This window comes from Maylandia zebra, linkage group LG14, assembly GCF_041146795.1.
Source record: "Maylandia zebra isolate NMK-2024a linkage group LG14, Mzebra_GT3a, whole genome shotgun sequence".
Lineage (NCBI taxonomy): Eukaryota > Metazoa > Chordata > Actinopteri > Cichliformes > Cichlidae > Maylandia > Maylandia zebra.
In genome coordinates, this window is record NC_135180.1 from 15894687 (window position 1) to 15920517 (window position 25831).

Here is a 25831-nt window from a genome sequence, read left to right on the forward strand (position 1 = left end):
GAGGCCAATGGTAGGTTTGCTTTCACATCGTTGGCTGCGTGTTCGGGAGCATGATCATGCATGTCAACGTTCATAAGCCCGAAGATTTCCAGCACCACTGGCTGAAATGCAACCCCAAACCTTGACAGACTTCCTCCCCAAATTTAAATTTTAGACTTATTACGCCACAAAATCCTGCTGCCACTAATTTTCAGTCCAGTTCTTGGTAATTTGGCTTCCCTCAGCCTTTTCTCTCTGCTTATCCTCTACTTCAGTCTTTACACAATACACACCATGCTGAGATACGCCAAGTTCTCAGCTAACTGCTCTTGGGGAATCACAATATTGGTGTAGAAATACTATTTTTATGGCTGTCAAACTGTGTTATCTTTGACATTTTTCATAAGACAATTATGTTTTTGTGTCATGCTGCTAGTGAAAAGTGCGTATATCAGGGATGTCAAACTCATTTTACACTGATGGCCACTGTGACCTCACATAGACCGGACCAATGAAACTTCACTTTCTGTCAGCGTGGAGAAGTTTAACCACACATTTAATCCCTGAGATATCGTAATAAAAGAAAGTCCAGTTTCAACAGTATGACAGTACAACAGTACATAAATGCTGCTTCAGTAAATGAAAGAAATCTCTCAGCACGACTCTTTGGACTTAAATAGTAAGAAATAAATGTGTAAAAATAACAGAAAAAATTCTAGCAGCCCAATGAATGGACTGTCCTGTAAATATATAAAAAAAGATTTTGTTAATTCACAGAAAAACTTTAAAAAAATGAGTAAGATTTAAACTCTAGACCTGTGAGCCAAGACATACCCTCCTAACCGCCACGCAACCGTGCTGCCTTATTTGTATTGTTTATAAGAATATGGGTGAGTGGGTGAAAAAAGATGGAATAATAAATAAAAAAAAAACAAATCTTTTGTTTTTATTTTATTTTGAAGAGACTCAAAACCCCCTGTGACACCCCTCAATTCTCAATCGTACTGCGCAGTCGCGTGAGTATGACGACATCGCGAACTAATTTTCGGTAGCTCATCGCACTTTCGCCAAAAATGAAATGAAATTTCAGATAACGAAATTTTAGATAACGACATTTTGTTTAAATGCAGTTAATTTGAACTTATAAAAACAAAGAGTGTGTCGTTTTTATTTTTTAAATAATGGTACCGGAAGCCCGATGTTTTGGGTTTTTTTGTTTTGTTTTTTAGCGAAAATACAAGTAGCAACGGTTATGGAGATTCGCTTTCATTTTCCAGTGAGCTAACATGTGAGCACTTCAATGGAACAGGTAAGCTTTATACGTCAAAGAAAGTCCGTTTTAATTATCCTGAAAAAGAAAGGTCTAAAATAAACTGACCTAGCTTTGTTTACATTTCCGGCTTTTGCAGCTAGGCTGACGTACAAACTAAAATCGAGCATGTCCTCTGCCAATCACTGTCAGCACTCTTAGCCTCAGAATCAACAGACAGGTTTGTACAACATGTCAGCGTGCAGGAGGATGTTTTACTTGGTAAAGCACAGGAGCCTGTTGACGTATGTACGGAGAAATCTCACTACATGGTCTCCCGTTGGAGCTGCTTTCAATGCCAGACCTCACAGGAAACTGGACCTGTTACAGAAAAATGTGGTGTGTACTTTAAAAATGATCATAATAAAAAAAAAACTTACAAAACTGGCAGAATAACATTTACACTATGTAGGTAAGTCTTGCTTTAGTTGGTGGTGATAACTGTGCGTTTGTGTGTGGTTGCAGGGTTTGTTTGGAGTGCCAGAGCTGAGCTGTCCTGCAGGCTTTCAGGTGGCCACAGAGACAGCTCTGAAGAACACGGAGCGTCTGGTGGAGAAAGCCTGTTCTTCTTCTCCTGGAGTTCAGACAGTCCAGTGCTTTGACCAGCTCTCAGATGAACTGTGTAAAGTGGCCGATCTGGTGAGTTCAACACACAAAAGTGTGCTAAACCTTTGTAGCAAAAGTGTAAATAAGGTCATATTATTCCCCACATAGCCAAGACCAGCCCTACTGACTAACAATGGGCTGTGAGGTCGCTTTCATGTTTGTGATTACATGAGCATGATGAGTACCATTCATAGAGAGTTTGCGGAATGGCTGCAATCACAGCATTGTAGGATGGTGAAAAGATGTACCCGTGGTCTTTTTCTTTTCACGTAAATGTGTACATCCTCATCATTGAAAGAGTGGCCACTGGCCTGTATGTGTAAATAGACTGCGGAGTCCTAGCCTGACGCTTAGCCAGAGGTTGTTTGGTTTCCCCAAAGTCACGGCAAGCGTACACTGTGTTGCTCTGTTTGTGCCAGGGGACCTGATCCTTGGGGTGGACCAATCTTAGGCGTAGCTTTTTGTGTGTTTTGAAAGCCAAAGAGTCGTGATATTTTGCGACGGCGCATCTCAGCTGCTCCAGTACTCTTGACACAAGGGATCAGAAGTGGTTTTTGCTTAAGCAGCAGTTGTGTCCCTGGCTGCTGTGTCTGTGGGGATGGTGTTCGCTCTGTTTGTGCTCCAGTCAAACCTTAAATATTGATCCATATGTGTTGGTTTACGATCAACACATCAACTTTTAAATGTTCCTCATTACTGATGGAAATCTTTTTCATATCCTTCTTGTTGAATTTGATGTGTTGGTCCACCGCGTTAATGTGATCAGTGAATTGTGTTATGTCCTGAGATTTGATTTTCACCGAGGTGTCATCCACATACCTGTACCTGACTCTGTGGCATTCCAGGGTAGGATAAGAGAGCCCTGTTTTCCATTTCCTCTATATACAGATTAGCCACGGTGGGTGAAAGTGGGGAACCCAGTGTATCTATGCTTCTGGCTGTGGACCTTTTATGTGAAGACTAAAGAAGTCACTTGAATGAGTGACAAAACATTTCTCCCACTGAAAATGCAAAGTCCAACAAAAGACCATTGTTTTAATCTCAACCTCCTAAAATTCAGTATGAGCAGAGATTGCTTGTTTTCTTGACAATCTTGTCAACAATAATCATTCTCCCTGTGAACAGGCAGACTTTATAAAAGTAGCTCACCCCGATCCAGCTTTCCGCGAGGCTGCTGAGAAGACCTGTATCGAGATCGGCACAGTCGTGGAGAAGTAAGAAGCGACCTATGTCGTTCATAGCTGCACAACACCAAGAACATGTTTTTATACGCTGTCTCCAACGGTGCGATACGGGTCATTTATGCTTCAGTTTGTGCCTGTGACAGATGTTGATGGTTTTTATGTTTCAGACTGAACACTAATGTTGAGTTATGCAAGAGCCTGAAGAATTTGCTGGACAACCCGGACATCGAGGCTCAGCTGGATCCTGATACAAGGTAATCTTACCTGGTTTTGTATCTGACCTGATTTATCCTTCATCTCATTATGAGATTATCTGATTGTTTATTTTGGCCTGTTGTGGCTTTTGTACATGTTTGCTTCTGCAGGCGAGTGGCAGACCTGTTCATGTTCGACTTTGAAATCAGTGGAATTCATCTAGATGACACACTGGTGCGTTTTTATTAATGGAGTTAAACACACGATGTAGGAAACAATACCTGAAGGCAACATAACGGTGATTGTGCTTGGTGCTTTTTCACCCTGCAGAGGAAAGAGGCGGTTGCTCTTCATGTGAAGTTGCTGGATCTAAACAACGAGTTCCTGGTCGGCTCCCACATGCCGAACAGGATCGCCAGGGCTGCGATTCCCGAGCACCTACATCTGAACTTTGCAACAGAAGGAAGCTTCATTCAAATCGGGGGACTGCATGCAGATTCCCCCAATGACTTGGTAGGCATTTACTGTGGCTCAGCAAACGTTTCTCTCTTCTGCCCAGAAGGTGGCGCCTCTGCCACGTCTCAGCGCACAACATAGGATTTGGGTGCTGGTTATGAGAAACACTAAACCTGTGAGAGCTCAAAGCTTTAGTCAAGCAGCTGTTGTTGTTTTTTTGTTTGTTTGTTTTTATCATATTTAATCTCATTTTATAGTGGATAGCAGTATGAAATAGTTTTAAAAAATTAGATCTGCAAACTTTGAGTAATCTTAAAATGACTTTCTGACAGTTGTGTTGTACCATTGTAGAATTTAAGCATGCTAAACTATTTTCTTTAAGCTTGAGATGAAAGAGAAAAAGAAAAGAAAAAAAATGAATAAATTTTAACATCTTCTGCTTGAAAGTTAGTGTTTTATCTAGCCATCTACCTCTGACCCTGCAAAGATCAGCAGCCTAGTTGTTATGCTATTTTAACAATTCTAGATTTTGTCATGAATTTTCCTTCTTCCTCTTCCACTTGTGTAGGTGCGAGAAATCGCCTACAGGATTTATCTCTATCCCAACGCAGAGCTGATGGGGTGTTTGGAAGAGCTGCTGAAATGCAGATACAAACTGGCCACACTGGTGGGCTACGAGTCCTTCGGACACAGAGCCCTAAAGGGGACAATGGCCAAAACCCCAGGTTACTACACCTCTCTGGGGTTTTTCTCACAGTCGGGACATTTTCATTATTCAGCACTGTCAATATTTTGTGCCTTTGAGAACTATTCTCGGGAGGTTTACACGCTGCATTTTTGTTCTTATCCCTCTTTGCAGAGACGGTGATGAGCTTTCTTCAGCTGTTAACAGACAAGCTGTCAGACAGGTACAGCTTTCCATGTTTTTCATAATAAAAATCCACTGATCAGCTATTTCAGTTTGGCAGGTTGAATCATCAGCACGAGCTGATTTATGTTTTTGTTGCCTTTGGTGTAAAGGCTTCATTAAATCGGTGCTTCCCCTCGAGGTTAACCATGAGTTATTAGGCTATTTAAGATGTTTCCCAAAGATCCACAATTACTGAAACGAGTGACCCTTTAATTAGTTTTGTCATACATGCGAATATGAGTTTGATCATTTGCACAATGATGCATTTTTAGAAAACCTTTGTGTTCCTCTTTTTGTGTGGGATGGATTCTCTGTGTGCTTAGATTTCTTCAAACAGTCCAAAAATATGCAATTCAGGTGGACTGGGAGACTCTAAATTACCCACAGGTATGAATGTGAGCCTGTTAGCCTGGCAGCCTGTCCAGGGTGTTTCCCTGCCTTCAGCCAAATGCATGCTGGGATTGGCTCTGGCCCCCGTTGACCCTGAGTAGAGATAGGTGGGTAAAAAGCAGGAATGAACGCCTCGAGTCATCACGCTAATAACTTGTTTGGTGCTTCTCTTTCAGAACAGCAAAAGACTTTAAGATGATGAGAGACATGAAGAAGAAACTCAGCCCTCGACATTCTGTGCGTGATTTTTATTTTTTTAATGTGCAAGAATATTTTTGCCAACTACACAACATTACACTCACTGTTACACATTTCTCTCTATGCTGTTATGCCTTAAAGCAATTAATACTGATTACACAATATTATATTTTAACTCCTGTAAGTTGATTCTGATTTAGAGTTACGATGAGTTCTGTGTTTTCTGACAGGAGCTCATGCCCTGGGATCATCCATACCTCAGCGGTGTCTTGCGTGCTGAAAGGTGAGATTTAGCTTTTATGAAACATATTTTTCAGCTTGCTGTCACTTGATAGTCATTCACATGTTTGTAATTCCATATTGCTTCACAGCGGCAGCTCTTATCACGTCCCACTTCTTCATCAAGTGTCGCTTTTTACAAAAGGTGTTAGGAGAGACGCATGGGAGTAAACTTCAGGTCTGATTTTCAGTCTAATCGACCTCCTTTTTTTTTTCTTTTTTTTGTAACCCAGTGGCTTCTTATGACTTGATGATCTAATCAGCCAATCACATGGCAGCTACTCACTGCAATCAGGCATGTAGACACGGTCATGATGAGCATCAGAGTGGGAAAGAAGGAGGATTTAACAACATTGTTGGTGTCAGATGGTCTGCTCTCAAAAACGCTAAAGTTGAACATGGCGATAACTTTACTGTACTCAAGGGACCCCCACAGTCATCAGATCTCAATGCAGTACCCAGTATCAGCAAGGCAGATGTAACTAAATGAAAACAAATGAAGTTGGACTAAAAATAAAGACTTGGAATTGTATTAAAAATTGTATTAAAAAAACAGGCGTCGATGCGTGATAGAAAGCATGTGCTGGCAAACCGTCCTGGATGTCACCCATGACGTGGAACTTAAATAAACTGTGGTCGTCTTTGGCATTCAGCAAATTCAAGGAGCCATAAGTTTCACTATTATTAGTTTTTCTTTTCACTTTCCTTAACATTTAGTGTTTTAAACACTAAATAAATACATTTTTATACAATTTAAAAAAAAAAAAAAAAGCCAGATATACAAATTAAAAGTCGTCTATGGAAACACATTTTTAAGATGGTTCAATGAAATCATAAATGTGAAATAAAAATAATTTCACATTTCAGGCTTTAAAGGGTTAATGAGCTGCACTTTACAGAGCAAAGGCTAATTATATGTTGAGTCTGGGGAGGCATTAGGTAACTCTTTATTGCAGACATTAGTGATCTGTCAGGTGTTCTTTGAACTTAAGCAGCTACTAAGTTTTCTTGAAACTTGGACTTGATGTGTCTTTACAGATTTTCTGAGGAGGAGTGGGGTCTGTGCTCTCCTTCCTCATGCTGCCAATCCTCTGGGACTGGTCCATCAATCCTCTTCCGTTTATCCTTGTCAGGGTCATGGGGTGGGGTTAGAGGCTATCCCAGTTACCATAGGGCGAGAGGCAGGGCACACCATGGATAGGTTGCCCGCCTGACCCAAGGCTAACACAGAGAGACAGACAACCATTCGCACTCACGTTCACACCTATGGACAACTTAGAATGACAGGTTAACCTAACGGCACTAAGCGCATGTCTTTGGACTGAGGGAGGAAGCTGGAGTACCCGGAGAGAAACCACGCAATGACAGGGAGCCACCATGCTGCCTAAAAATTGATGTGGCATTTAAAAAAAGAAAAGCCCTTTTTGGTGTATGACGGCGAGGAAAGGAACAGCCAAGATCCCAAATTTAAGTTGGTCCTCACAAAGACGGTCATACAAGTACACTCTTACATGCTCACATTATGTTAATTCCTCCCACTGAGGCTCTTTCGTCACAATCACAGGCTTTTTTGTTTCTCTCAGTCACTCATTTTCTTTTTATCGGTGCTTTTCCAGCAGTACCAGCTCGAACCGGTGTGTGTTCAGACCCTGCTGAAACAGGGACTAGAGCTTGTGTGTGGTAAACACAGCTAGTAGCTGTGTTCAGCAGTGGCCTGTTATTCATCACTGATAATATATGGATGTGGTGTTCTAGCTAAACAACCGTTTTGGCTCGGTGGTCTTTATCTTTGATGCCTTATAAGCAGCATGAATGAAAGGAGCCATTTTAAGCATGGGTGGCCAAACCTGAGCCCTGGCACTGTGGTGGCTTTGCCCTGCCAGCTGAGCTCACATATGAGTGATAGTCAGGATCCGTTTTCTTTTTTTCTTAGCTAGTCAAGTGAGCAACCTGCAGCTAAACGTATACAGAAATATGTCCTGGTTCAAAGCGGGCAAGCGTTACCGTTCTTTTTTCATCTGGGCTTCAACTTCTGGTTCAGTAATAAAAAAAGGGCCTTTTGGGCTATTTGACCACTCTAGATCTGCTGATCTTCCTGTTTTAGAAGATGCACATGATTCCTATTTGTTGTTTTTATGTACTTTGTTGGATCACGGTGCTGAAGGTCACATCTCCTTCTTTCATTGATATGTTCTGATTTGTCACGGCAGGTACAACATAGAGCCCAGTCTGTACAGTCCCTACTTGTCTCTTGGTTCCTGTATGGAGGGTTTGAACAATCTCTTCTCTCAGCTGTACGGCGTCTCCCTCATGTCTGAACAACCCAGAGCTGGAGAGGTCTGGAGCGAGGATGTCCGCAAACTGGTAACTCATTATTAGTGAGGAAAAAAGGTTCGCTTGTGTGGAATAGTCTGTGCCAAGCGCTAATCCACGGACCATTTTTAAAGATCAAAGTTTCAGATGCTGTGTCTGTGTGCAGTTATTGGGTGATTACATCACTGTGCGTGCATTTCTCCAGGCTGTGGTCCATGAGACGGAGGGATTACTGGGATACATCTACTGTGACTTTTTCCACCGGCAAGATAAACCTCATCAGGTATGAGCACACACTCATCGACGTACTCGAGATTTTAAAGTATCTCTTCCTTCTTTGAAATGTGGTTAACCATTCCCAAACGAGTTTTGTAAAATGTGGATTAAAAACAGAAAAGCCACATTTTATTCACACTCGAACATCGAAACCATATTTTAACATAGATGTTTAAACTTAGACTAATTCATGAAAAAAAGCAACATTTCAAGTAAAGTTGGGACTGGGGCAGCGAAAGGATGGAAAACTAAATGCTACTAAAGGGAAACAGCTGGGGGAACATTTTGCAACCAGTTAGGTTAATTGACAACAGGTCAGAGTTTCACAGAAGTAAAGATGAGCAGAGGTTCACCAATCTGCAAAAAACTGTCTACAAATTATGGGAGAACTTCAGAATAATGTTCAACATCAATGTCTCTTAATCGACATAATATCAAAACATTCAGAGAATTCTTTGTGCAGAAGGCTGAAATTCAATACTGGATGCTCTTAAAATTAAACATTTTCTCTGTGTAAAAATTTTATTTCTATTGTGAGTAAAATTTGTTCATGAGATTTGCAAATCTCTACATTCTGTTTGTTTTTTCACATTTTTAAAAGTGTCCCAACATTTTCTGAGTTTGTATTTAATTATGTTTTGGTAACGTCATTAGTATATATCAGTATTATTTTCTATAGTAGCACTTTAGCCTCACTCCTCATTTTCCTCCCAGGACTGTCACTTCACCATCCGCGGTGGGCGCCAGTGCCAGGAAACTGGTCAGTACCAGTTGCCAGTCGTGGTGCTGATGCTGAGTCTGCCTCACCCTACCAAGGGCGCCCCCACCTTGCTCACTCCCGGCATGATGGAGAACCTTTTTCACGAGATGGGCCACGCTATGCACTCAATGCTGGGACGCACTCGCTACCAGCACGTGACAGGTGCGGAGTGACCCTTACAATGAGTAGGGCTCTTCAGTGGACCCTGGTTTGCTTGAGGATTTAGAGAAGTAATAATATTGGAACATTATGGCTTTGCATTTCCAAATGTCACAAGGTAGAATTACATAGATTGATACAGAGCTGTAGGAAGGGGTTATACATTACACTGTGGTGAATTGAACAAGGAAAGTAAGCCCCGAGGAGAGGGCAGATGATAGCTGGCTGCTAACGCTGTCATTTGATATGGTTTGGTTTGCAGATACCTTCAGTAGTAATTTAAGATCCCAAAGCCTTTATTTGAGCCTGACAACAGTATCTATTAACTGCACTGGAGGTTGTTTCTTCACTGGGCACAATGTTTAGACATGTTGGTTAAGTTTGTGTTGTGTAAATCTCATGACAGTTGCTCTTTTTCACCTCTGTTCTACACATCTATTCCTGCCCTATGTGCTTTTGCTTACTTATTGATATTGCTGAGTGTCACAAGATCACAAGGACTTGTATTGATTCTGACTTTTGGTTGGGGCTGTAAAGACTTTGGTTTCTCATTCTGGCTCACTTTTTCGTTTTTAACACTCTAAGCATAAAAGCCAAAGCACTTAAGCAGCCAAGAATAAAGTCACCTATATCCTGCTTTGTTTTAAAGTCTCTCATCCCTTCTCTAGGAACCAGATGTGCAACTGATTTTGCTGAAGTCCCCTCCATCCTCATGGAATACTTTGCCACCGACTACCGAGTCATCAGCCAGTTTGCACGGCACTATGAAACTGGAAAGGTAAACCTTAAACACTCAAAACGATTTAAACTGAGGACAGATTTGAATCGATAAAGTACAGAAATATGTTCTGATGAAATATTACGGTCATGGCATTGCCATTAAAATTTGCAGGATGAAGGCTTCAGATGAAAATTCTGTTCATTTGTAGCTTTAATCAGTTTTATCGTCTCTTTAGCCGCTACCCGAGAGTATGGTGGCTCGCTTGTGTGAGTCCAAAAAGGTATGTGGAGCTGCAGACACCCAGTTGCAGGTAAGATTAATGTCTTTGCATGTACGTTGTCACAGAGCACGCAACAGCAGGAACCATCCATAACACGTGTCAGCTAATTTATGATGCTTGTGTGGCACTACTTTAGTGTTACGCCCACCCCTAAGAAAAAAAACAACAACTGAAAATCTCATACTAACACCCGTGGTGCAAAAGTCATAAAAAAACATTAAAAAAAACCCTGAGGAGCTGATGTGATAAAGAACAGTCCTTCTCTGCTCATAAACAGCATCTGGTGGCTATGAAAGGTTTGGTTTTGTTTTTATCTTTTTGATTGGTTCCCATTCTGTTTTAGCCTTTATCCCTTTTTTTTTTTTTTTATTAGGAAAGCTCTTGTTTTTGTGCTCCTTGCTTATCTGTTTTTCTTTACAAAGCTAAAACTGATTCAAACAAGACAACCACAAAACATGTTAAAAGTTTAATGGGCATTCATGTCCAATGGTGTGACATTAGTCACCATTTAACTCTATTTCTGCAGTTTAAGAGTTTTCACGTTGGTGATTGTTTTTGCTTTTTTTTTTTTTTCTTGCTGTGTAGATTTTCTATGCAGTCTTGGATCAGATCTACCACAGCGAACCACAGAACCGCTCTACCACAGAAATCCTGAAGGACATGCAGCAGAAATTCTACGGCTTGCCTTATGCGCCCAACACGGTACAGCCTGACCACCTTTTTTTTCCCTTTCTCCCCCCGTGACTTATGGTCTCTGACGTCATGACTACAGGATAAAATACAAGCTTGGAAGTTGTTGATAATTTAGGGTTCTGTGCTCTTCTTTTGATACCCATTTAATGAGATCACAGAAACCTTTTAGTCTTTAACTTTCTACTCACTTCTCCTTTCTTATTCGCTGTCCTTCCTCTTTCTCTCACTGGTTTTTTATCTCTCACCCAGGCACAGCAGTGTTTAAAGGATTAAAGCTGTTTTTTGAAGGGCTGCTAAAATAACAAAGCAGGGGGATACTTTAAATGAACCCTCCCAGGGGGAAATATTTGAGCCTCTTCCTCCCTCCTCTTTAATGAAAAAAGTGCTTTATTCCCCCACTTTAGCAGCTGTGGGCTGAGGAGGATGAGGCCAGGAGACAGAAGGGAATCAAAAACAGTCATAATTTAGCCAGAAATGGCCTTCATACAGCATTTACTCAGGGCTGTAATTATGTGGGGTTGCCATCAGGAATAAAGATTACAGGACTGCTGTATATTCTGCCCGGACGACCGTGTCCCAGCCAGCGTTTCTCCTCACAGGAGTCCTCCCACTCCTCTGTACGTGCCTCGCTTTGTAGCTCCCTCTCCGGAGATTGCGGTTTATGTTATATAGTTTCCCACTGTCGCAGTCATTTCTCTTCAAGCTTTCAAGCCATACGGGAAGCTCTAACAGGCACTTTGCCTCCGTGTGCACAGCCACAACCACAAGCGAGATCGCTTTCCTCATTTGAACTGAGGGTGATTGCAGTACTTAAACGTCGAGTATTAGATCACGATTGGATCGGAGCAAGTGAAAACAGATTTGTTTAGATCCATAAAATGTTCTTTTTTGTGTGGTTTACCCTCTGAATCCATCCCTGTCTGACTGCCTTCATGGAAACGCAGCTCAGGAAAAAGTTTCCGCAGTAAAGAGAAGTTTGGAGTGGCTAATGGGTTACGGAGAGCCACAGATTATAAACATTAGGGTGATGCTGACATGTGTATAGTTTATAGAGGAGGGCTATCAGTTCCCGCTGTGTACAGAGTGAGAGGATCAGCTGCGAGTAACACAGACCACATGCTCACTCTTGAGCTGAAGATAATATTTGGGAATAAGAGGCAGAAAGCGAGGTGTCCTGCTCGCTTTTGTTGACATTTCTCTAACTGCTAATCCGTGCCTTTAACACTTGCAATGCTGTCCCTTTTATTTCCCCAGAGGATGAGTCGATGTGTATGCGACGGCTCACGTTCTTCTCACAAGTCGAGTTTGGAAAGACCTAAAAATGTCTTTTAACTGACACTGAAGAGGAGCAGAGTAAAAAGCAAGGGCTTACTCAGTTTCCTTTTGTATGTGAGGATGAAAAGGATATCTTGCTGACATGTGACCCGCTCGCACTCTCTCAGAAAAGCTGACGATAATCATTTGATGTGAGACGAAGGGATTGAAAACAAAGAGAAGCTTGGAAGCCTGATAATCAAGGCACTTTGTGATGAGTACTTAAAGCATCCTGTCAGAGACTGCGACATATTACCAAACAGTTTTTCAGTAGCAGAACATCAGCAGTCAGGAAGCACAGAGGAATCAAAGAGCCTCTGAATTAAAACAAATTAAAGCAGGCTTTTTGTAATTTTCTGGATGTGTTATCGCATTTGTTAGCGCGGCCTACATTTTCTATTTCATAGCACTTGAAAGAGCTGATCCGAGCTCCTGTATTTGTGTTCCTGCTTCTCTAACCCACACTTTCCTGAGCCGTGACTCCTCTCAGGAGTGCTATCGACTCTTATTAAAGTCACTACAGCCCTGAGGAGTCTTGTCAAGTCAACACGGGAGTGTTTTTCATGCTGTTGAGCGACCGCGCTTAGTTTAGCAGACACAGCTCCTCTCAAAAAGCAGTTGTTTTAGAGCTTACAACCTACAGTGCTCTTTGTCTTATTTTTTTACATTCATATCCCTTTATTATTCAAATTTCTGAAAAAAAGATGAACCTTTTTATGTTAAGGGTGATGTATAGCATCAGTAGGTTTTTAAATATCTTCTCACAAACATGAGTTTAATAGATGTTTCCCAGCATAAAGAATTTAAGATTTTTTTTTATCCACACTAATGCATTATTTGGCTTTTTGCTGGAGAACATGTACCTTGATGTCAGACGATCCTTTGGAAGCTTCTTGGGCACCAGTCTGCAAGCACATCCCTCAGTTTCATGATTATTTCACTTTAATTGGAGTTCAAATCTTTAACGTGTATGAAGTCTGCTTCCCCCCCCATGTGGATGTGCAAGGAGGCGTCTGCAGTCTGTTATGTTTTGTTAACAACAGCAGCTGCTGCCTTTTCTAGCAGGCTGAATGTTTGAATGTTTGCCAGCTGAATTTCCCAGTGTCGCCGTTTTCAGAGATCATAAAGGAGCTCGTCTTTATAGATATGGAGAAGCTCCCCTTCAGGCAACAACATGGGAGAAAAGGAGCGAACGGGGCTTTCTAGCTGTTAGGAATTTCCATGTTTTGTCCGTTTTATAAAAGGACCTGACAGGATGTGATTTAATGTTTGTCAAAGATGTTTGTTCAAGGAAACTTGTATTCATTTCACCAGTTTAATATCATCAGTGAAGACGACGTAGGCAGCTCAAAAGATTGAGAATGTTTGGCGTATTTATGAGTCTGCTTTCTGTTAATATCTACTGACGTGTTGTTTTCACCTCGTCGGTCTGTAGTCAGGGTGTAGTCATTGCAAAATCTGGTCCTGAGTCACTGACTGAAGCAGGCGTTACCACAAACGCCTCTGAAGTACTTTGGCAGGTGTTTATGTGTCTGACTGTCTGGATGTTTCAGAGCAGGTTGTGTCAACATGAAGGGCTGGATATTAAAGGGTGAAGTAATGAGATTAGAAATATGAGCTGAACTGAGTGCAGACACGAAAAGATGTAAAGTTAGATTATAGCTAGGTTGTCCAAGATTGCTCGATTACACCTTGGTTATTTCAAATATGACTGTTTTAAAGACATCAAACTGTTTGGTGTTTGGCCTTTTATCACCTCAGTGTTTATACAGGAACCCTTTAAAATGTCTCCCTAAACGAGACAAACAGATGATTTTTCTGTCGGCGATAGACAGCAGTACTTTGTAGATGCTTTGTTCTACCATGACATACCGAATATCTGCGTAAAGCTCGTCTTCTCTTCTTACCAAAACAGTTGACATTTTGTCTCTTATTTTGGCACTAATGGCGACGGAGGAGTTATGGTCATTTAAAGAGCACTTGTGAGATGTGCACGCTGCCAGGCCGTAGGGTAACCTCACTCTATCCTTTTTATTTTACCCATTTTTATTTGTTTTGGTGTAAGGTGCCCAGTCTTCATGATTTAGTTTTTGATTACGAATGATTTTTTTCATTTTTAAAATTGATGGAGTGTGAATAGCTACAAAAAAATCTGCTGTTTTTACTCATTAGCAGATTTTAAAGTTGCATTTTTAAAGTAATCTGTCCGGCGCAACAGTCGCGTGTCACCTTGGATACGGTGACACGCGACAGATGCTGTTAGGAAAGTTGCAGCCGTGTGGGTTTAGCCTAGCGTTAGCTTTGTCAGGATTGGCAGGATTGGCTTCGCTGTCTTTAAAGTGATACAGTTGTTTATTTTTTTTTGTTCAATGTTCATTTTCTTCTTAAGGCATGGCAGCTGAGATTCAGCCACCTGATTGGGTACGGGGCCAAGTACTACTCCTACCTCATGTCACGTGCGGTGGCCTCGATGGTGTGGAAACAATGCTTCATAGAGGATCCTTTAAACAGGTGAGACCGAAGCTTAACATACTGTTAAATTTTATATACATACATACATACATATATACACACACACACACATATGTATGTATGTCTTATAAAACCATCAGAGCTTTCGCTGAGTTAAAGATGTTTTTATTTGAGAGAACCGAATAGAGGAATTATTTTTGTAGGGAGGCAGATATTTAACTGGACACATGGTTCATTATTTATAAGGGCAATAAATACTAAATTGGCTGGAATGAGGAGTCCTAACAATGACTACATTACCCTGAAACTGAAGTACAGGTGGTGAAGAGTTGCAGAAACATAGTTCATATCATCTGTATCAAAGCCCTGGCTTTAATGTGAATGTGGCATCTGCTGTGATTCACGGACACACAGCAGCATCCACATTACCAGATCCTCCTCTATCTAAAGCATTTGCCCCGGACAAGCAAAGCAATAAGGTTCTGTTGTGGAAAATCAACCGTTAATCGTATCAGCATCGCATTGAGCCCTGCAGCAGTTTCACTTCTTTTTGTTTCCCTTTCTGTCTGTCTGTCTGTCCCCCTGGCCTCCTTTACCTTGTCTCGGTAACACCTGCAGTTGTCAGAGCTCTGTTGTTTTTATCACCTGTCTGTTGTTTACAGACAACTTAGCAGACTTGGCCCTGGGCTCCCAGTGGCAGCAGCAGTGATGGAGGGGTTGACAGGTGAATACAGGTGTCTGTAACCGTATCTCTTTCTCTTCCCTGCCTGTCTTCCATCTTGGTTTCTTTCTTAGGGAAATGGGTGAGCGGTACCGACGGGAGATGTTGGCCCACGGAGGAGCTAAGGAGCCCATGCTGATGGTGGAGGGTAGGTTCAATCTTTTTGTCACAAATACTAATAGAATATCATGTTTGCCCACAAACATCTGTAAAGCGCCATTCTGCGCCAACAGTTTGAGGTTTCCTCCCAGATTATGGAGTTGTCAGTCCATTGGCGTCTTGCCCCATGAATTTTTTTTTTTAATTTTTTTTTTTAAAAAGGGTGTGTCTAATTACTGCAGGTTGTGCCACAAAATTTGTTTTGACTTGCTGGACAGCCGAGAGTGTGACTCCTGCTTGGATTTGTTGTTTTTCTTTTCTCATATGAAGCAGAAAAGGCGTCCTCACTTAAAAGAAAGATGGAAGCTGCTGATCCAGCTGCTGTTGTTTCAGGTGGTCACAGCTACCACTGTTATGGTTTGTCCCACTCTGCGCTTTAGATTCCACCGTGGTACATGTTTACTAGTTTAACACACCTCCCAAGGTCTCTTATCTTTGTTTACAGGAGCTTTGTCAGCCCAAAGCCTGTCCTGCTCTCGGCGAGCTCACTCTGCGGCAGTTACACAGTGCCCCTTGCTAGTCCAGCCCTTATTTGATCTGCTTTTAAAGGTTAACTAAAGAAGATAATTAAAAAGATAACGATATGGCTCCTAGTGCTTTTTGTGTACACAGGCGATCATGAAGGAGGGAAAGACCGAAATGTTTGATTATAGGTTTGAGTGCTTAACGCTGCTGACTCTGCAGGGCTGAAAACACAGACCGGACCACTTTTGTGTTTCAGATCAAACAAACTCAAATATTCCAGTAACTATTCAATAGATTCGTCGTTCTCAGTAAATCTTCAGGATTTCTGTGACTCAATTTTCTTGTTGTAACACCATAACATTCACATTCCTTTTGTTTGATTATTGGCACCAAATGGATCAATTTATGACGAATGTGTCACAGTAAACGTAATCATTTTGATGATCTGGTTACTTTTATCCAATCCCCATATAAGGTCAAATGTCAGCGGCCTCTCACAGTGGTACATGGGACTCCTGTTACGTTGCGAGTGCACCAACTAAACTGGCAGTGTCTTTGCTTACGTTTTTTAGTGCTGATGTATCCGTATGGATGTGGTTGTGTGATGAAATTGCAGCAGCGTATTATGTGACCAACGCAGCATTAACAGGAATGGCTACTCAACCGTTGGGTCCCCAGCTATCTGTCTCTAGGTGCCACGAGGCACCTAGAGGAACTGCAGTTTTCGCCATTGTTGCATTGACTTCATTTTTAATCTCAGGAGGTTACTCCTTGGAACATAAGTGTCTTTAAGAGTATAGCCGGACACAAGGCAAGCTAAGTATATGCTTTATTAATTTATTAATTAACAATTAGTAAGGAATAAAAATGCATGAAAGGGTTTACAGTTTCACCATCCTACAATTTACTGTCTTTTTAGTGCTGATTAGCCGTTGTTAGCATGCTAATCCCAATTCGAGATGGCTAATGATTAGCATGTTAGCGCTCGTTTTTATTTTAAATATGCTGATATTTGAGATATTTGAGGTATAAAAATTAGTGACAAGCTGGGCTGCAAACTCATCAAACTGCATTTGTAGTAGAAACGATCCTTGCTTAGGAGTGGAACTGGGCCTATGTGATGATGTCCAGGAGCAGTTTCCTTTTATTACTTGAAGTAATCACACAGAAGTCACATTTTTGAGTGTATGAAATTTCCCCCATATCAGAAAAAAAATCTGTGTAATGTGCTTTCAAGGAGTTTGGGTAGTTGAGCTTCATCAATGCTTCATCAAGGAAGAAGCCTTTCACATTAAAGCACAAACAGGGTGTTGGAAGAGGGTGGACTTGAACTGCAAATCAAACGCATGCTTCTTTCTTTCCTTCTACACCCCTCCTCCAGCAGTTGCTGTGGCCTGTCTGGACAGGACAAAAGTGGAGAAGGTGAGAAGAGAGAGACACAGAAAGATAGTGATATCGGGTAACGTTTAGGAGCGTACTGTAAATCTCTCCCTCAGGGTCACCCCCTCCCTCCTCCACTGGATTGTTCCTGTGACAGCTCCAAACAGGGCTGCACCCACACTCTGAAATGAAAACCACCATTGGATCAGATCCTCGCTGTAAGATCTGTTGTCCAATTAACTGTTGCTTAACTTACGATATTTGCTTTTATGGTTTTCTTTGTAGCGAATGCTACTCTAGTTATAGTCCAAAGCCCTGCGTGAGGCAGAGTTTTAATGGTGGTTTTTATCGCTCTGGCTGCAAGTCACAGGGGAAGGAAGGCTCTAAAAAACGTCTGCTCTGGGAATAATGATTAACCCAGCGATTGCATTGTCTGACAGAAGATGCAGATCAAATGAAAGAGCCTTGGGAGGGCTAGATGGTAGATCCACTCTCACATTTTTTGGCAGCCTGTCCATTGTGTGCACCTGCATTTATAATAATTTTATAATAATACATTTTTTTCCTTGTCTGGAGAAATGCTTCAGCTAAAGCAGAAACTCTCTGTAGTTTAAAGAACCCTCATTGAGCCACCTCACCATTTTGATGAAAAACTACAAAACATCGGCACATGTGCTGAAATATTTAAGTTTCCACAGTCTTTGCTGAAGGGTTGATGGGTTCATAGCAGACATCCTGAAATCTTATTGAGGAATGGAAAATTGATTTGAAGTGAATTAGAATGGCTCTTTTTATGTCCTTAGCGGGGATTAGGCCAGCAGAAACCAGAACACTAGAGGAAGGAGACAGAATCCAGATCCAACCCATTACACATAATCCTTTCAAACAAAGAGCCTTGTAAATGGAGGTGTGTATCATTTCCCTGCTTATCCCCCTTAGGTGAGGTGGTAGAAGGGGCATAAGGGCACACGGGGAACCGGAGCAGACCTGGAAAGGCCAATCAGAGGCCAGTCTTTATCTGGATGCCTCCCTGCCTGCTCCTGGATGTTTCCCAGGAAAAGATGGTGTTGAAATGTAAACCCAGGTATTAAATTCATTGCGGCAGCATCACTGCAGTGAGAGAGAGAGAGTGAAAGCCGATCGACTGGCTAAACTGAACCTTGGGTCCTCCTACAGAGAGGGCTTTCATGGCCCAGGCTGTTCCCATAGTCTCAAACACTGAGCACAGAAAATGGATCTACTCGGGCTCTGTAGCAGGGACTCGGGACCTCGTTCGTTCTTTGTCTGGGGAAGCGTGACTGAATAGTTCTTATGACTGCTTGTACAATCAGTAATAAACCCCGAGGCGGGGTGCTTTGTACAATCCCACAGCACTTGTGAGACAGTGATGCATAGTTCTGTCTGAAGTCGAGGAGAGGATTGGATAAACCTCATAGTCCAGATGTTAACCTGCAAAAGGCATAATTTACAGCCCGTACTTGAGTCAGACTCAATGTTTGATCAGGTAAATGTTTAACTCGTGGGGGCTTTCCAAAATTGTCCTGAATTCTTACTTTAAGTCTGTGTCAGATGGGATGTGATGGCTAACTGAAGTGCGAGTTCAAGAAAATTAAATTCTGTTTTTGAGCAGCAAGGGTGGACAATAGATTTTGTTTGGAGCACATTTCATGACAAACCATAAAGTGCAGGAAGAGCCTGTGCTGAGAGTAACTTACTTTGCTTTTCATCACATCTGTCTGCTTTTTGGCTTTTTATTTTCTCTGCCCGACCCTCCTTGGGGGGCCCTGACCCGCAGATATACGAGTTACCGAAGTTATTACGATTCACCCTGAGCGGGGACATAAATATGTTCAATAAATTTTATAGTAATCCATCCAAAAGCTGCAAAGTAAATTGCATGGGAGCCATGAGCATCTGTATTATCCATCAAACATTTATTTAAATACTACACAGTAGAAGTGACCTGCAGCAGGTCACAGGATTCATGCTCAGAGGACCAGAAATGGCAGCCTGTCATGGCCATCCAAACAATGGCGGCTGAGGTATTTCAGTTTGGACTAAAGTGGTGAGCAGACCCGTCTGTCTGCATAAACACACTTAAAATTTTTTTTAGAATGACTCGATGCATTAAGCCGAATAAATCTGTTTGATGCAATTTTTTACGTAAGTGTTGCTTTGGAAAAATTAGGAAGAGGTTGTGTTGTGTTGATGTTCCTTTTTAATTCGTGTGTGTGTGTGTGTGTGTGTGTGTGTGTGTGTGTGTGTGTGTGTGTGTGTGCTTACTCAACAAAGAGCCTCCCAGTGCAGTGTTTGTCATCACCCTTGTCTTGCTTGCTTTCTGGGCCTGTCTTAAGTGCGGTTTGTAGAAAAAGCTTCCTGAACTTCAAAGCTGTAATTACAGAGGCGGTGAGCCCCCGGGCCTGCCTGCAGGTCTGACAGACGTAGCTACTTTTCACACCGTGACAAGTTTGGAATAGTTATGAGAATCGGCTAATGAAGCAGCAAGTACCTTAAGATTTGTGAAAACGGTGTCAAACACTTCCGGGGGAATACGAGGCGGCAGAGGAGACGGGGCTAGTTATCGCACGCTCCAGTTTGTGCACATTTCCTACGTAGCACAGTGCTGCCTCGGAGTTGCAACTGGGTGTAACTGGCCTTCAAAAGAAGCCTATTAAATTGTGAAGTACCAAAAATACAAGCTATAACAAGGAGTTAAGGTCAATATGTTTTTATGAAAAAGTTTCAGTTTTTTCAGTAATGTTAAAGTGTCTGTTGTGTGTTCTGTGAGGGAAACACGAATGCCATTCATGGCCTGTTTGAAGGGGACAAATTAAATGTGTTATTTTGCAAGAATAAATAAATAAGATGAGACACCCTTTTTTTAAATATTTATTTATTTATTTTGCTTTCTCAAATCATGGAGGTCATCAGACAGACTTTATCCATGCCATCCAAACTTCTGTTATTCATTTATTTATTTGTTTTTAGTCAGCATCTCAGATCTTTGATAAATTCATCCAGCAGTAGCTGCAGGCTGGACTGCAATTTTAGAGCACTTGTACTAAATTCATGTCCCCTGAGCTGTCATTACCCAGACTCAGAGCTGCTAGCCAGCCACAGTGGCCTTCGTTGGACTGATACCCATCGCCCACCACCCTTTGAGTAAATAAACAAGCTTTTCTTTGCAGGCTATCTATTTACTGATGTGAAATGTAAAATCCCAGTGTAATTTAAAGATTTTACCATGAGGCTGGACCCACGTCAGGACGTCTTTATATCTGAGGATGTCGTTTCAGGGAGCTGAAAAGATTTTGCCCTTGAAAGGTTTTTTGGGTTTGTTTTTTTTGTTTTGTTTTTTTTGGCATTTTGTGCTGATAGCTGGTGACATAAGCGGAAAAACCAGGGGCTATTGTACGCCAGCAATTCGCAGTGTTTTCCATCTCCCTGAGAACCACTGTCCTGTTTAAAGAAAACAGGACAGTGGAAGTTGCGCTAAAGAAGAGGGTCTTCGAATGTTTGTACATCAGTTGGATAAATTGGGTGGGGTGGAGGAGGGGGACTTTTGATGTACCCTTGAGCAGGTAGTCAGTGGCCAGTTGGTCGATTGAGGCTCCAGTTTGTCTTTTAACATCCCAAAACTCCGTTGGCCAAGTTGGCTAACGATGCAAGCCCTGAGATGACTGTAATGATTAGAAGCCCCGCTCTTCAATAGCTGTGTCAGTGCCATTATGAATGGAAATGGAAACTCTTAAATACGAGATGATTCACACTGCAAAGGCTCTGTCCTCGGGCTGTACCAACAATGGGCACAAAGCACAGCCTATGTTTAGTTTGGCTCTGGTTTTTCCTCGGTGCTAAGCCAAGAGTAAGTGTACAGTTCTCCCCACCGTTTGTGACGCAGAGCCACTCGCTCTGTTCCTCTGCGCTGCTGTCGTCGTGAGCCATGGGTACCTGGATGCCCTGTTTGAATGGATCTGTAGATCTCAGCTGTCTAGATTTGTTAAAGTGGTTTCGAACAAATCACAAAAAATCAACTAGAGTTGCAGCGATTGAGTATTTTTTTTTTAATGTCAAAAATAATATTAAGAAACACGACATTAATAGTAATAATGTCAGTAATAGTTCAGGCAAACCTTGGTGGTTTCAGCTTTTCTTTTTTATATATCGCACTAAAATGAATATTACTGGCTTTTGAGCTGTCTGTTGAACAAAAGAGCATGCTGCCGCCATCACCAGAGGCTCTGAGAAACTGTAAATGTTCAGTCATACTCAGTTTTCTTATCCCTATTAATTCAAGTGCAATCCTCGTTCATCTGCAGTGAGTGCAGGCTGTCAGTCTGCTGTTTACCTCAGCTGTAAATATGACTGCAGTCTCAATATGCCGGGTGTCAATTTATGTTCGTTTACTTTTTACAAACCTATTGTTTTATATTTGTTGCAATTTCTGCTGCTCTCTCAACCAGATCACTCTGAAAAATGTGGTATGGTCAAGAGTCTCATCCTTTTTAGTGTCGATGAGACTTTTTAGCTGGATGAATAAGGGATATATAAAACTTGGCCAAAAAACAGCAGCTTCTGCCTTGTGGCAGGAATGGTTTCTGTGGTTCAAAATTACTTGATCTCATTCGTGAGAGATGGGTTTGATACGTTTTTTCACAGATTCTAAGCCAACAAGTTATTTACAGCAGTTTAAATACGGCCAATGTTTTTTTTTGGGGGGGGGCAACACTAGCGTTAGTGAAACCGTCTCTTACATTAAAACATTGTTGGACTTGGACACTTGGTGAATAAACTCCCATACGATTTGAGAATGTAATCAAACTATTAATCAGATTGAAAGTGTGATTTTTTTTTTTTTTTTTTTTTAGGACATTTGAGCCCATCATTATCTTCTATAGCGTTAGCTTTCAGCCAGCTGCTGCTGTCTTCCATCAACCAGCACCTGCTGTAATGTATTTTTAATGGATTAGTTTTATGTTTATGAGAACCCATCTGTTTGTTGGAAGACATAATTGCACACAGAGTACAATATTCAGTTTTTCTATTACATAACCTCCAAAATTACCGGCTGTACCTTTTTAATTACCCAGTGCTTCCATTCAGTGAAAACCATGAGCTGAGTAAAAAAAACGTATTCAGTTGACATTTTGATACTTGTCTGTGAGCTTCATCTCTTTTACAGTGTGGTGATTCCTCCCTGGGGGGGGGGGGTCTTGTGTGGCTCGGCCCCTCCTCCCTGTGTGTATGTATAAGGGCAGCTTCTGAGATCAGATACTCCTCCACAGTGTTGTTATGACTCTGAGGTTATCTGTGCATTCCTCTCCAACTCTCCCAGGGGTCGTGGCTGAGAAAATCTCAGTCCTCACTGTGTATTGTTTTGCTTGTTGTCATGTACCGTAAGAACTGTGTGCCAACACCACGAGCTGCTGCTGCTGAGCAGCTAGCATGGGAACTGTTGTTTACCTGACTAAGTTCCTTCACAGATTGCACTTCCTTTTCCACCTTTAGCCCCCCCAACAGACACACACGCACACACCACCAGCACCTGTGCATCTCTCATCAGTCTTGTAGAGTAAACTTTGCTTGTTTAACACCACAGAAACTTGTAGCTGGTCAGGCCCCTTTAAACACAGCAAGGAAATGAAATCTATGATAAAGTGACGGTGATGCTGCAGTATGTATGTATGTATGTATGGAGAGTTCAGCTCAGTAGCCCTTAGCTCTGTTTGCACACATGCTGTAAAAAATCAACCAAAGTAAACAAGTGCCATGTCAGGACATGTGCGTACCTCTGTGTCTGTTTCTCTGTTGATTTTTGTGCTGCATATTTGAGAAGTAAAGGGGGGATTTGATTAGGTTAAGGCAGGAAAACTCTTCTGGGTCAAACTTGAGATTTTCAAAAGCATTTACGCAGCTATGACGGACCACAGAGAGCTGCTAACAGGACTGTGGGCTTCGACTCATATTTCTCATCATTAATTGGAAAACTAAAGTCTCCATGAAAGAAAGTTGGGGCTGAAATTACAACGCTCACTTTGATCTGAGGTATAAATTCAGCATACTCTTTGTGAGCATCTAATAATGCATTTTGGTCTCTGCCTCAAACACGCCACAGACGTCAGCAGCGGTCAAAGGAGAAAACACCCTTCGGCTCTATAAACATGACTATCAGTTTATGGTTGGAGTCGTCTCTGTGATGTGGCTGCCGTGTTCACAGGGATCCCGGGGCCCTGCGGTTACAGTGTGTTAGGGACCCCTGTGTGATGGTATCTCGCGTTGTAGCCAAGGGGCAGGGTGTGACTGGTGGGTAAGGAGAGATGGCAATCCTGCTGAGTCAGAATCATGGTGGAAACAGCACAGACTCCCGTGTGTGTGTGTGTGTGTGTGTGTGTGTGTGTGTGTGTGTGTGTGTGTGTGTGTGTGTGTGTGTCCACATCTTGATATCTGTCTACATTCAGGATCGCTGTGTGAAACTCTTTGCGACGCCATTCATGCGTGTCTGCAGACGTTCCTGTGTGTGTGTTCGTGCACTCAATGGAGGTGACCTATGCAGGAAAGACGGGGAGGGGGAGAGTGCCTATTTACATTGGCAGCTGCACAAGGGGAAATGAACTGACTTCAAAGCGGGCGTGCTGCTGAATTGTAAAGCGAGCTAGGGAGTCCTCAATGCATGAGCTGGCAGACAAGCTCTGAAAACACACAGACATTCCCAGAGCTCACTCTCAGCTCCACGACACTGGACACATTCTTGTGTAATCTATGTGAGTGAGACAGAGAATATAAAACATTGTAAATATACAGGAAATCTGCACATTTTGGTTACTTTAGTGCATATACTGTGATGGACGTTATTACCAGCTGAGGCCTGTTAAGGTGTGAGTGTTTGAGCCCATTTTCTCAGTGTAAGTACTGTGTGAGGAGTAAAAAGTGCTGCACTACATCTGCAGTAGTTTAGGATGTGTTGAGGCGCTTTTGTGGTAAAATGTGGTGATGTCCTTAAATCTTCACTTCAAAATGCAGATGATGGTGAGCAACATTGCACTGGGAAAAATCCATTGTAGTGTTGAGGAAGAGAAGCTGGAATTAAAAAAAGTGCTGCAGCTGAAATCCATTAACCTAAAATGATTTTAGCTTAATTTGGGAAGAAAAAATGTAGCACTTGCTTCAAAGGATCTCAAAAAACAAAAGGTTTTTCTTTTCCTTTTTTATGATCACTCCTCTGACATCAGATTAAAAATATTTCAGCACTAAGGAAAGCATGAATGAAGTGAGATGGAGTGATTGAAAACAGCAAACTAATTCTGGTGCCACTCCTTGCAGCCTGCAAACACCCCCTAATGCCTGTGTGTGTGTGTGTGTGTGTGTGTGTGTGTGTGTGTGTGTGTGTGTGTGTGTGTGTGTGTGTGTGTGTGTGTGTGTGTGTGTGTGTGTGTGTGTGTGTGTGTGTGTGAGACAGGAATGCTGCAGAGACGGCCCACCATCGGGGACTTTGTGGACGCGCTCGTGTCTGAGCTCAACCCAAACTTTGAGACCTTCATCATGGACTCTGAGGGTTGAAGGCCAGTTTTGGCTGCAAGGAAACGAACTTTATGAGGCAAAGATTGAGAGAACGCTGGAGAAATCAAAGACATGCCGTCATATTTCATAGTCACGGTTTCTAAAGATCTTCATGCTTTCTGCAAATGAACATAATGTATATTTAATATATTTGACATGTTCTCTTGCTGCACACAGTTAAAAAGTTAAAGAACCCTGAAACTGTTGTAAAACTTTTTTTTTTTTTTTTTTTTTTTTTAAACCATTTAAAGTTTAAAAAGTTTTAACACTTTAAACTTTTGAAAGAATGAATAACAAAATGCAATCATTTTCACAGCTTATACACCAAAAGATTGTTCTGAGCTTGTGTAACAGCAGAACATTGTTTTGGTTTGGTTTTTTCCTGATCAAATCAGCATGAGGAAGAATACTTAATCCGTTCTTCCTGTCATGAGGACATTGTTTAGGCTTTAAATTAATACCGCTCCATCTGTTTTGTCTGTCAGGAGTTTGGGGAGGGGTGAAAAAGAAGAGCTTCAGCTTGTGAGTTTTTTACAGCACAATAGGAAAGATTTGGTCAGTTCTTATCATATTATTCATAAAAGCTGTTGCAACAGTATAAATCACAAAGCCACACAGTCTCTGGAAGTTTAAGAAGTTGTGCATATTTACAAAAATGCTCCACAGAGGCTGTTTGCATCTGTTCCAACAGTTTCACACTGTAGTCGTCAGCTGGGCTCTGACTGCAGCTGCCTTTGCTTGCCTTGTGCCAGCTCCGAGATGCAGATTCACGTCGCTGTTGAAAGTGTAAACACGCCATCAGACAGGCGGAGCCTGAGCGAGCTGGGTGGCTCGAACCTCACAGAGGCTGCAAAACTGTGATTTGACAGTTATGTGGGTGTGATGTCTCTCCAACATTGCTTTGCTTTCAGATCTATTTCCAATTAAACCTGAAGCAAATTATATCAGCAGAGATTAAATGTAACTGAAGTGCAGCCCCAGTATTGATGTTAGTGTAATTTTAGGCATCAAAACAAGTTGACTTGTCACACTGAGTGCTACGCCGCCTGCACAGA

The 25831-nt window shown here is 41.9% G+C and overlaps 1 protein-coding gene across 1 annotated transcript; it reads left to right on the forward strand.

Moving 5' to 3' along the window:
* The first annotated feature begins 1148 nt into the window (after positions 1-1148).
* On the forward strand, positions 1149-24977 carry LOC101479497 (mitochondrial intermediate peptidase). The gene is made up of 20 exons (XM_004543997.5): positions 1149-1288; positions 1389-1627; positions 1754-1927; positions 3020-3108; positions 3246-3332; positions 3444-3507; positions 3604-3786; positions 4298-4454; positions 4589-4637; positions 5206-5266; positions 5458-5510; positions 7717-7870; positions 8025-8102; positions 8810-9017; positions 9683-9792; positions 9971-10045; positions 10601-10717; positions 14412-14533; positions 15290-15363; positions 24676-24977. Exons 2-20 carry the CDS (start codon positions 1481-1483, stop codon positions 24774-24776), a joined length of 2103 nt encoding a protein of 700 aa, XP_004544054.2. The 5' UTR covers positions 1149-1288; positions 1389-1480; the 3' UTR covers positions 24777-24977.
* The last annotated feature ends 854 nt before the right edge of the window (positions 24978-25831 follow it).